The 12,881-nt window shown below is 50.5% G+C and overlaps 1 protein-coding gene across 6 annotated transcripts in view; it reads right to left on the reverse strand.

Moving 5' to 3' along the window:
• The window catches only part of SLC31A2 (solute carrier family 31 member 2), a 32,510-nt gene that overhangs the window by 3,396 nt on the left and 16,233 nt on the right, over positions 1-12,881 (reverse strand). For 5 of the 6 annotated variants that reach the window (XM_053281875.1, XM_053281874.1, XM_053281872.1 and 2 more), the window contains one exon: positions 3,368-3,434. In XM_053281875.1, coding sequence (XP_053137850.1) covers positions 3,368-3,434 — 67 coding nt within the window. Of the gene's footprint in view, positions 1-3,367; positions 3,435-7,960; positions 8,216-12,881 lie in introns of all 6 variants that reach the window. The other variant, XM_053281870.1, reaches the window with a different exon arrangement.

Here is a 12,881-nt window from a genome sequence, read left to right on the forward strand (position 1 = left end):
TTTAAGATATTGTTAAAACCAATAAAAATTTAAAGCAAAAAAAAAAAAAAGAATATGGTGTGGCTGTGTGCTGAGCTAAGCACATCGCTCAGCTAACAGTGGCCTCGAGGTTTTGTTTGCTGTGGAGCAAAGTATGCAGCGAAGAGGTTGACCGGTTTCACGCAGACTAGGCTGCTTGCTACACTAATACTGTTGCTTTGCTCCTTTTGACTCCTGAACTGCAGCCTGCTCAGTTTTTAGGGAAAGCCCCTGGGTGGTGAAGGGTCAAATCCCTGAGGACTGAATCCTGGACCTGTTCCCGAGACCTGCTTATCTCTGTTCCGTGCAGTGGCCTGTTAGGCAGTGTGCATCCTTATCAACCTCTCAAAAGCACCCCCACCCCCAGCCGATCCACCTTGCAGCAATCTTTGGTTTAATGTGCACTTTGAAGGATGCTGGACTTCTTGTTTGGGCGGGTGGGTGCAGTGTTCTCTCTAACCGAGATCCCCAGATGTTGTTGACTACAACTCCCAGCACCCCTGGATGCAATGGCCTTTGGCTGGGGATTCTGGGAGTTGTAGTCAGCAACGTCTGGGAACCCTTTTTAGAGGGAACACTGGGTGGGTGGAGAAGCTGCTTCTGGGGGGCCCACCCATGGCATGCCGATGATATGCTTGCACAAGACACGTGTGTGTGTGCGCAGCAGCTACTGGCCAGCACCTGTGGTGAGGCTTACTTCTCTTAGCACTGGCATTGGAAGCAAAGGACATGGCTGCATTAAACTGAGGCGGCCGGAAAACTCCTGGCACGTAAAAGCTGCTTTCTTTGAACTCTCCAAATTGGTATATCAGGGGCCCAAACTCTGGGAGTGGGTGGAAAACCAGGAAAGGAGCAGATGCTCCAGCACGCCTGCTCAACTTAGGCCTGCCCAGCTGTTCTTAGACTACAGCTCCCATAAGCCCCAGCGGCCTGGGATTATGGGAGTTGTAGGCCAACAACTGCAGGAGGGCTGAAGCTAAAGCGTGCTGGCATCAAGAAACACCTGGACGTCTCTACAGCAAGAACGAACTTGTTCCACCTGCTTCCCAGCTCAGCTAACACCTCACACAATCCTTTCTGCATTCCCTCCCTCTCATAAACAGCAACATGGAGACTTACACATGCGGCTCTATTCACCATCTCTTCCACCACCAAGTCTCAGGTCTCACTTCAAATGTCCCTCTCTTCTCCCAGGCTTGTCTCCTCTCACTGGGGACAGGTTAATTGCTGCCTGCCAATCACTGACTCAGCTGCTCACTGGCTGATTCTGAACATTCCCATTCAGGCTGACCAGGTTCCCCCGCCTTTCCTGCCCACCTGATCGGGGTGTGGCCAGAGATGTTTTGCTGTGTTGTGTTCAACACACAGACGACATGTGCATGGCCCCCACGTGCAGTTAGGAACTTGGGAAGCTGCCATATACGGAGTCAGACCCTTGGTCTATCTTGCTCAGTATTGTCTACACAGACCGGCAGCAGCTTCTCCAAGGTTGCACAGAAATCTCTCTCAGCCCTATCTTGGAGATGATGCCAGGGAGGGAGCTTAGAACCTTCTGCTCTTCCCAGAGCAGCTCCCTCTCCTAAGGGGAATATCTCACAGTGCTCACACATCAAGTTCCCCATTCAAATGCAACCAGGGTGGACCCTGCTTAGCTAAGAGGACAAGTCATGCTTGCTGCCACAAGACCAGCTCTCCTCTCATAATTTACCTAATTGCATGCTATTGTGAAGATGTGCACGTCAAAATAGTAACCCCCCAACCAAAGTAGTAACCCTGCTACCAGGACCCTGCACTCGAAGGAGATTGTGCCCAGGTTAACCATTAGTGAGTGCTTCTACAGGCATCCACACAACACCAGACACCTGCATGCAGGTAATACATAACAGCTGATGAGTCCTTGAGGCAGCTGGCAATCTAACAAAGCTTGCCACGCTTCCCGCTCTGAAAAGGCACATGCCAATACTGCAATCCTAGGCCGGTTTGCTCAGAAGCAAGCCCCAACATGGCTTGTTTGCAGGTAGCTAAGCGTCATTTTGCAAATGCAGAACTGGAGGCAAAACAAGGAATCACGGCCAAGAGGTTTCCTCTTCAGGGCGGGAGAGAAATAGTGTAAGGAAGCCGGTTGAGTGTTTAACTATAATAGAAAGCATGCATATTTTACTGTGACTACAGCCCTGCCAATCAATCAATCAATCAGATGAGGGGAAGGCAAGGCTAACAAGACAAACAGGCTGTTGCCCAAAGCCCGGACTTCTAAGGAGAAGCCCATTCCCACCTATTAGACACCCAAGAGAAGAAGAGACCCCCCTCCCTAACCTCTCAGCCACACCCAGAAAAGTTTAGGGGCAGGCTATAAATGTAGCCAAGCCCCTCAACTCTGATTGGCCAGGGAAACTATATAAGGGCGTGGGAGAGCTGTCAGGACAGAGGTCTGGCTCTTAGAAAGTTGCCTGGCCCATATCAACTTGGGCTTGATGGAGAAGTACAAACCCCAGCTCTGCATTTGGGAACCAGCGACTGACTGGAAAAGGTAAGCAGCCAAGAAGACCTGTAGGGCAGGGTTAAAAGCACCTATTTTGCATGCAAAAAGTTCTGGGTTGAATCCCTGGCTAGGAAAGTCCTCTCTCTGCCTGAAACCTGTAGCATGCAAAGTAAACAACCCTGAGGCTGCTAAACCGCTCAAGAGTCTGGCATAATAAAAGGCAGCTTTTTAAAGCTTGCCTCTGCAGAGGGAGCACAGTTCAGTGGCTGAGCTTCTGCTCTGCATGATGCAAAAGGTCTTGGAGATGCTGGAGCTTTGACAGCATCTTTAAGTAGGGCGGGGAAACACTCCTGTTTGTTTGAAACCTTGGAGAGCTGAGCTGGGTGGACCAAGAGGGCTCAATATGGGCCAGATTACTCTAAGGCTTTACTCCCTCTAGTAAACTTCCCAAGTACGCTTAGTACAAAGGACACGCCTCTCTCTCTCCTTAGCATCTTGTCTCCCGTGGCAGCTGTTGGGACCCCGCCTTAGACCTGACTAGGTCACATCTATAAGGAGGACTCTGTTTAAAAACCTGATTAAAATAGTTAGACTGTCCTCGCAGCTGGAGGCAGGGCACTGGGTTGGAGTGATCCTTGGTTCTATACCCAGTTTTGCTCTCTGTCTTTTCTTCCTCGGCCTCTGGCACTATGGTGAAGTCAAGTGTGCTAAAACAGGGGTTATCTCTCGGCACTCTGCTAAACAAAGGGGCCTTTTATTATCCACTTCCTCTCTGCTCCTGGAGCTGAGGTTTCACATCCTATCCTTTCTGCACAATGCTCTCTCTCTCTAGGCACAAGGCCTTAAAAATAAGATTTGTTCTCTTACCTCCCGGGCTGTGGACATTCCAGAAGTCAAAGAGGAGCACCACTTTGTCGGAGAAAATGAAGTACATCTGTGAAGGAGAGGGAGAAAGATCACAATGAGAGCTGGATACTGACCAGGTTTTCGTAGTAGCATACACACTTTGTTTATTTATATAAGGTGTTTTTACAGTAGCCACAAAGGTTAAGCCTGTTTGCAAAACTTAACAAAAGGTTAAGTTTGTTTGTAAAGTGCAGTATACTCTTAAAGACAAAAACCAGCCAACAGTAAAAGACAGAAAAAATAATAAACACCATAGTAACACAATTCACTTAAGTGCAAGAAAGAAGAAGCATTCAATTTTCAAAGGCCAAATGAAGTTAAAAAGGTTTTCTCTGGTTTTTTGGGGGGGAAACTAGCTGGGAGGAGGCTGCACAGGTTTTCTGGAGAGAGAATTTTCTTGGGTGGGGCCTCTGTAAAGAAGACCCTGCTCAGGGTAGAAGCTGACCTAGCCCTTACTTCTGAAATGCAGGAATGAGGCCTCATCCAAAAACCTTTCACAGTATAAGACCAGAGCACAGACTGCAGGAGCTTTTGGCCAGCTAACTCATAAGCTGCCAGATACTGAGTCAGACCATTGGTCCATCTAGCTCAGTATTGTCTGCACAGACTGGCAGCAGCTTCTCCAAGGTTGCAGGCAGCAGTCTCTCTCAGCCCTATCTTGGAGATGCTGCCAGGGAGGGAACTGGGGACCTTCTGCTCTTCCCAGAGCGGCCCCACTCCCTAAGGAGAAGATCTTCCTGCACTCACATGTAGTCACCCCAAGCATATGCAAACCAAACTTAGCAAAGGCGACAACTCATGCTTGCTACCACAAGACTCACTCTCCACCCATCAGACCTCCCTCCCCTCTGTGTTGCAGCTCTACACAATTCCCACTTCCCTCAGTGTGCCAGAAGCTGTAGCCAGTGAAGAAGCACTGATGGGGCTATTCAGAAACTGCAGCCTCAAAAGGTGGGTGGGTGGGGGGGAATGTTAAGCCACTTGGAAAATCCCAAAGCCTAAACGCTGGAATGAGTTGGTGCTGCTTTCCAAACTTGCACAACCCCAAACCCTCTAGCCATTTTCACCTTGACTCTCAAAACTACCACTGCAAGGATGAGGACTAGCCACTTGCGCTGTGTTTCATAAAAGCCTGGATTAGAGCAGGGGTGGGCCGGCTGAAGGCTTCAAAGAGCTATCCCCTACCCTTTTGTTTGCCAGAGCCTCGAGAGTTACCACCGCAAAATGGTAGCCTGTGAAAGGGCGGAGGCAGTCACAAAAGGGCAGCAGGCCCCAAACGGCGGCGGCTGTTGCTGTCGGATAGATGGGGAGCAAGATGGCGGGAACATGCCAAGAAAGAGACTTAACAATGGGGTGCCCATGTCCCCACGCGGCCGGCCACATGGGCAGCGTGGGAAGGGCGGAGCAGACCCAGAGGCCTGGAGAGAGCTGCTTCCAACCCCCATTATCCCTGACGATTGGCCACTGTGGCTGGGGATTATGGGAGTTGTAGTCCAAAAACAGCTGGGCGGGGTGGGGTGGGGCTAAATTGAGCAGCCCTGGTCTACGCTGACTGGCAGCCGCTCACCCGGGGTTTCAGGCAAGGGGTGGTTCTTAGCCCTATCTGGAGATGCCAAGGGCTGAGAAAGATCCTTGCCCGAAGCTCTAGAGAGCTGCTGCCAGTCAGAGTAGACAGCGCTGAGCTGGCCCACTTTACACAGCCTGTACACACCGTCTCCTGCTCCAGCGGCAGCCTCCTTTGAAAAGACCCCATTCGATACATGTCAGTAAGCATCGTCCCCGAATCCTTCCGGTACTGGGCAGGGGGTCGGACTATAAAAACCCCAAGCTCCCTTCCAATGTGCACCACGGCAGCGGACTCCCCCTCCCCCTCCCCAGCACTGCCTAACAGCCTCTCGACACACTGCGTGGCCGGCAAGTTGCCGTGTGGTCTATATGCGGGTCACAAGCCCATCTCTCTCTGCCCCTAAGGATGGACTCGCCCACTACGAGGAGGCCCCCCACCCCCGGAGGAGTATCCCCTGGGTGAGAGGATGCGGGCTCAAAATCCAAGGAAGGGGTCCCTTCTAAGAGAGCGCCCCCCTCTCCTTCCTCAGGCTGATGCCCTCCTTCCCCGAGACCTTCCTTCTCCATGAGAGCAGGGAAGCTGTCTGCCTGGGAGTGCGATCCCCGAGAGAAGCACCCCCGTGCATCCGAGCTTCTCCAGGTCCGCCGACTTGGCTTCGAGGGAACCCGCTTGTTCCCTGAGAGCCAGGAGCCCTTTGAACCGAGAGCACACCCATCACTTCTGCCCCTCTGGCAGATGGTCATTCCGGCAACAACCCTGGGAGGAAGTTAAAGCGGAGAGAGGGCGAGGCCACCCCATGCGTTTCGTGGCCGAGTGGGGTCCTGAAATCTGGCTTCCCCAGTCCGACTCTAATCACTATCCCACACTGTCCCTCAGAGCTTGGATTCTGCAGTTATCTCCCATTTAGTCTTTTGGGCTGCCCGCGTTAGTGCATTAGTGAGCCAAGGTCCCAAAGCAAGGGGAACGGGCAGAACACACCCTTGGCACGAATAAAATCCTGGGTTCAAAATCCTGGCATCTCCACCCTGCTAAATACATCTCAGGGAGCAGGGCTGAGGTCTCGGAGACCTTCCAGGTGCCTATCAGAGTTGGCAGGCCAGATGGAGCAGTGGTCCGCCTCGACACAAGGCAGCTATTTCCCAGGTGCAGCTGCTGCTGCAGCCTATGATTATCTGACACTTTATTCCACCCATTAATTATCGCCTCTGTGTGGTTTCTCCGGGGGGGGGGGGGGGGCACAGCTGGCATCTCTGCAAATCCCCGGGCCACTTACCAAGGTACATATTCCAATTAAAGGTAACGTGTGCAGTCAACTCCTGGCTGTGGTTGTCTTTGGTAGAATACAGGAGGGGTTGACCACTGCCACCTAATGGTGCAGCAGGGGAATGACCAGACTAGCAAGCCAGAGGTTGCCGGTTCGAATCCCCACTGGTATGTCTCCCAGACTATGGGAAGCACCGATATCGGGCAGAAGCGCTATAGGAAGGTGCTGAAAGGCATCATCTCCTACTGCGCGGGAGGAGGCAATGGTCAACCCCTCCTGTATTCCACCAAAGACAACCCCAGGGCCAGGAGTAGACACTGACTCGACAGCACACTTTGCCTTTACCTTACCATTGCCATCTCCCGTGCAGTCTGAGATGATGCCTTTCAGCATCTTCCTATCTCGCTGCTGCCCAAAAGTCTGGGAAACATAGCAGCGGGGATTCGAACTGGCAACCTCTTGCTTGCTAGGCAAGTTGCTTCCCCGCTGCGCCATTAGATGGCGCTAAAATATTCCAGTAAAGGTAAAGTGTGCCGTCGAGTTGGGGTCGACTCCTGGCGACCACACAGCAGTGGTTGATTTGTAGCAAGCAAAGAGATCCAACAGCACCTGGAGACCCAAGGGCCGACATCCCTGCCACACTAGAAGCAAATCACAGGACTGAGTTGAGGTACCTGCAAGCACCAACCCGCCCCAATCACAAACTAAACGCTTTCCCCGTTCTCCCAGCTTCTGCTAGAGCCCACCGATCTGCTTGAGGCTCCACACCCAGGTACCAGAAGCTTAACCTCAAAGGCTTTTAGCCCCAAAGACTTGGGCAAAGGCTCTTAGAACAATTAAATACAGCCTCCCTCTTCAGGGGCAGTCTACCTCTGAACAACAACAGGCACTGCCATGTAACCGGAGACTGGGCGGAGCAGTAGTCCAACTCTGCCCAAGACAAACCTATTTCGCAGGTGTCGCTGTAGCCTATGATTATCTGACACTTTATTCCATCTATTCACTATTGCCTCCGTGTTCGAGAACCTGGGGCCTCACCTCTCCAGCAGGGCACGGCTGGTATCTCTGCAAATCTCCGGCCCGCATACAAAGGCAGATCTTCCAGTAGCTCCAGTTTCTTTGTGCTAAATTCCACACTCTTGCTGGATTTCCCAATAGAAATTCCACACGTGGCACTGAACCTCTAAAGGCCGACTTGGGCGGGGACAGGCAAGGAACCGCCATGTTACTGGGAAATTCCAACAACACCACCACCCTTTCTGTTTAACATGTGTCCAGGGCTTCCCATGTTCATTTGGGCTCCGAAATTCTGGCTGTTAAGAGCCGACCCCTCAACCGATGCATTATTTAGGCAATATGGATATGGTATCTTATGCCGTGCTTAGCTACAGCTGCATCACTGCCTTGGAGTTAGCTAGCTATCTGTGGCAGAACAGTGGACCCGAATACCAGATTTGTCTGTGGACAACAAATCCTTCTGGACTACAACCATGAACATTTTGATTAACTTTCTGCCAGTCACAACTTATATTTCGAAGGAGACTGGTTCTTTCCATCACTGGAAATTGCCCATCACACACATTAGATGCTGCCAATCAGAGTCTAACCACTAGCTGCTCTGCCTAAGTATGGTTCACTTTGACAGGCAGCATCTTACTGGGAAATCAAGGAAGACATTCAGGAAGTACTCACTCCACAGTGAGTAAGGAGGCATGCTACTTACTATTATAAGCAGCAATGAGCATGCTTCACTTGTGGCCATCCTTCACTGAGCAAGGGATCAACTAGATAACCTTTAAGGTCCCTCCCAAGTCTGTCGTTCTGTGTGGATGGACTTGATTGCCAGTTGGATCCTATGCGTCAGTTGCATGGACTCTGTGTGTCCATTCCAGTTGTTAAATCAATGCTCTGGATACTGTTGAGGGCCCAGCTGAGCCGATAGGGTCTTTTTCTTTGTCTTGATTCTCAGAGCATCTATCTTATAATAACAGATGAATAAATAATAGATCTATTGGGGTCTACTTCTGAATGATCTGAGAACTGTAGTACATCTGCTGGTAACCTCTAGGCTGGACTACTGCAATATGCTCTATGTGGGGCTGCCTTTGTACGTAGTCCGGAAACTGCAGTTGGTCCAGAATGCGGCAGCCATGTTGGTCTCTGGGTCATCTCGGAGAGACCATATCACTCCCGTATTGGAGTTACACTGGTTGCCGATACGTTTCCAGGCAAAATACCAGGTGCTGGTTATCACCTGTCAAGCCCTCACAGCTTAGGCCCTGGGTTTTTAAGAGGATGCCTTCTTCGCCATGAGCCCCACTGCCTGCTAAGATCATCTGGAGAGGTTCCCCTGTTGCCAACTTGCCTGGCGGCTACTCGGGAACGGGGTCTTCTCCCTTGCTGCCCCTGGGCTTTGGAATGCGCTCCCTGTTGAAATAAGAGCCTCCCCATCTCTGGGGAACCTTTAAAAAAGCACTGAAGACACATTTATTCACCCAAGCTATTAATTAGAGTTATTCTTTTAATACGTTTAAAGTTATTCTTTTAATACTTTTAACTGGTTTTAATGTTTAAATGATTTTCATTGTAAACTGCCCAGAGACACAAGTTTTGGGCGGTACAGAAATATGTTATTTATTTATTATAAATAAATAAATAAAACTAGTTTGCTGGCTTAAGACAGTGAAAAGACAAATCTGGAATCGAGGTCCTCCATTCTGCCCAGTGGCAGAATGGAGGACCTCGATTCCAGAATGGAGGACCTCGATTCCACAAAAGGTGGTGGGGAAGCTGGAACCAACCATAGCATACGAGACCATCTCTATATTGCCTAAATAATGTGCCTGTTAAGGCTGCGGACCTTAACAGTAGCACCGCCGTCCCGGCATTTTGGAGCCTGAGTGAACAAGCAAAGCCCTCCTGAGACAGACCCTTTGTGTATCGAGCGCAGTATCGTCTACTCTGACTGGCAGCGACGCTCCAAGGCTGCAGGCAGGAGTTTCTCCCAGCCCTACCGGGAGATGCTATCAGGGAGTGAACCTGGGACCTTCCAAGCAGGGGGCCCTAGCACTCAGCTGCAGGCTAGGGATGTGCAAACTGGTTCGACATTGAACTGGTTCAGTTTGATGGTTCGGGGTCGAACCGAACCACAGGCTAGGGAAGTGCAAACAGGTGCGACGGTTCGGGGTCGAACCGAACCACCCCCTGTTCGGTGCAAGCCCAGACTGACACCCCCCATTTAATTTTCTTTTTTAAACTAATGCAGGCCATGCAGAGGCCCATTGCACAAGTGCGGCGGCCTCCAAAATGGCGGCCAGGCTGGGAAGAAAGGCCCAAACGGGCCAGTTTTGGACAGATAGGAGGCTGGCGGAGGAAGGGGGAACCCCCACGGACCCTCTGTTGCCTCTGAGAAACCCCCCACCAGGGTCAATTTTTTTTAAAATCAAAAAACATTTTTTTACCCCACTGGACCCAACCGGGGGTGGGTGGGTGAGGGAGTGCTGGACCGCACTGGCCCGGTCCAGTTCGGACTCGAACCAATCAGGACCAGCCGGTTCTGTGCACACCCCTACTGCAGGCCCTTCTCCTCATATGAAGCTGTCTTATACAGAGTCAGGCCCTTGGTCCATCTAGCTCAGGACTGTCTGCATGGACTGGCAGCAGCTCTCCAAGGTTGCAGGCAGGGGTCTTTCCCATCTTTACCTGGAGATGCTGCCAGGGATTGAACCCGGGACCTTCTGCGTGCAAAGCCGATACTCTGCCACGGAGCTACGGCCCCATCCTACAGCGTGATTCAGTTCCGCTTGCTTGCTTTTGTTGGTGAGTCTCGAGAAGACTGTGTGGGAGCAGGGGAGGCGCTTCATAAGGCTGGACTTGTCTAGGTGTGGTGGCCAATTCCTGGCTTGCCTGGGAAGGATGAGCAGCCCAAAGACTCTTAATTGCAAGATGGACGTGTGCCATTTCAGATCAAGTTGGGTAAACTCTCCCAGCGAGTCACATGAACAGGAAATGGGGAACCAGAAGTTCTCCTGTGTTACGGGAACTCTTTCGAAATGGGGAAGGTGAAATGGTGCACTCGAGGTGAAGAGATTTTCTCAACTCTTCGTGATAAAGCAACTACGGGCAGCCCGGCCAGACCCAAACCAAGCTCCTCTCATGCTGTATCCCGTCTTATTATGATCACAAGGGGAATAGACACGTTCACAGGGAGGGCGATCAGTCACTATTAGCTGTGACAGCTGAATGGAACCTCCATCTTCAGAAGCAGGCTACCTCAGAGGACTGACGGAGCAGAGGGGAGGGAGGGAGCTGGTCTTGTGGTAGCAAGCAGGAATTGTCCCCTTTGCTAAGCAGGGTACGCCCTGGTGTGCATTGGAGTGGGAGAATATTCTAAGACATTCCCCTGAGGGGATGGGGCCGCTCTAGGAAGAGCAGAAGGTTCCGAGTTCCCTCCCTGGCATCATCTCCAAGATAGGGCTGAGGGAGACTCCAGCCTGCCACCTTGGAGAAGCCGCTGCCAGTCTGTGAAGACAATACTGAGCTAGATAGACCAATGGTCTGACTCAGTATATGGCAGGGTCCTATGTTCCTATCCCAAGCAGTAAATCCTCTACTCTGACTGGCAACCATTCTCCAGAGTTTCAGGCTGAAAGGTCTTTCCCTGACCTACCTGCAGCCCAGGACTGAAACTGGGCCCTTCACCATACAGAGCAGGCGCTCTAACGTTGGACTGGGCTATATTTATCTACCGGTCGTACTTATATACCGCCTGATATGTATATCTCTCGGCGGTGTACCCAATTTCAAACGACACATATAAAACAGCGTCAAAACAATTAAAGCCATTTCACGGGATAAAAAGTTACAACCGTTGCATAGGATAAAAACCATTCAACAGTTTAAAATTAATTTCAGTCAAAAGCCTGAGAAAACAGGTGCCTCTTGAGGGTCTTCCTAAAAGCGGCCAGAGATGGAGATGCTCTTATTTGGACAGGGAGCATATTCCAAAGGAGCCACCTAATGGCACAGTGGGGAAATGGCTTGACAACCAAGCCAGAGGTTGCTGGTTGGAATCCCCACTGGTATGGGAAACTGGTATGGTATATCGGGCAGCAGCAATACAGGAAGATAATGAAAGGCATCATCTCATGCTGCAAGGGAGATGGCCATGGTCAACCCCTCCTGTATTCTACCAAAGACAACCACAGGGCTCTGTGGGCGCCAGGAGTCGACATCGACTCAATGGCACACTTTACGTTATATTCCAAAGCTCCGGGGCAGCCACAGAGAAGGCCCTGTCCTGAGTTGCCACCAAATGAGCCATTGGCAACCATAACTGGACCTCGCCAGATGATCTTAAAAGACATGAGGGTTTATTACAAAGAAGGCACTCTCTTAAGTACCCTGGAACCAAGCCATTGAGGGCTTTATAGGTAATAACCAGCATTTCGTATTCTGCCTGGAAACATATTGGCAGCCAGGGCAGTTCTTTTCCAATCAGTGTTATAGGGTCCCTTCGGGTTGTCCCAGAGACCAATCTGGCTGCCGCATTCTGTACCCGCTGTAGTTTCTGGACTACATACAAAGGCAGCCCCACATACAGTGCATTACAGTAGTCAAGCCTGGAGGTTTCCAGCATATGCACCACTGTTTCGAGGTCCATATAGGCCTTTCTTCACGTATGATTCTGCTTTTCGCTGAGTCAGACCCTTGATCCATCTAGTTCAGTATTGTCTGCACTGACTGGCAGCATTTCTCCAAGGTTTTGAGGCAGGAGTTTCTCCCAGCCCTACCTGGAGATGCTGCCAGGGATTGAACCTTGGACCTTCCACATGCAAAGTACTGAGCTACGGTCCTTTGAATTACCCAACAAAGGTCAGGGACCACACTAATAGCTGTGACGAAATAAATAAGTGAGGCATGGCCAATTTAAATGCCATTCATTTCAATGGGACTAAGTCATACTCGAAAGCAGCCCCATGAAAGCTTTTCTGAGCTGGGGCCGAGGTCCCTGGCAAGCAAACAAGCAAGCAAAACAGAACTGAATTGCCAGAGGAGTGTCTGTCTGAACTTCATGGAGAAAACTGCGGGATCCTGTGCACCCAGCTGGGCAGGGAGGTGTCTAGAAATTCAAGCAGGTCTCTCTCCCGGAGGAAACTGGTCCAGGCTGAGGATGTCAGCATCCTCCCACCTCACCAGCCTTCCTGAAACCAAAACCAGTTTCGCAAGCAGCTAAGAGAGCTCTGTTTAATATCTCGAGCAGGAGATCAGTAAACAAGCCATTTGGGTTAATTAAAATGGCTTTTTAAAAAGCCACTGGAGAGGGTAACTTTCTTTGCAGGAGGGGGCAGTAGGTCCTGGGAAAACTGGTTGTTATTATTTATTATTATTATTATTATTTATTTCATTTATAAACTGCCCCATCCAGAGGCTCTGGGCCATATACAACTTTTTTAAAAGGACATAAAACTCACAATTCAAACACAATGCTAAAAACAATATACAAACAATTCAAAAACAATTAAAACCATGTAATGTTTGTCTTCTCAAGTTCAATATCCAGTGTTATCCCCACCCGGACGTTATGTTGTACCTGCGCTCAGACACCTGTAAGCAGGTCCATACGTTATATGATGAATACAAGA

Source organism: Hemicordylus capensis, chromosome 17 (genome assembly GCF_027244095.1).
Source record: "Hemicordylus capensis ecotype Gifberg chromosome 17, rHemCap1.1.pri, whole genome shotgun sequence".
Lineage (NCBI taxonomy): Eukaryota > Metazoa > Chordata > Lepidosauria > Squamata > Cordylidae > Hemicordylus > Hemicordylus capensis.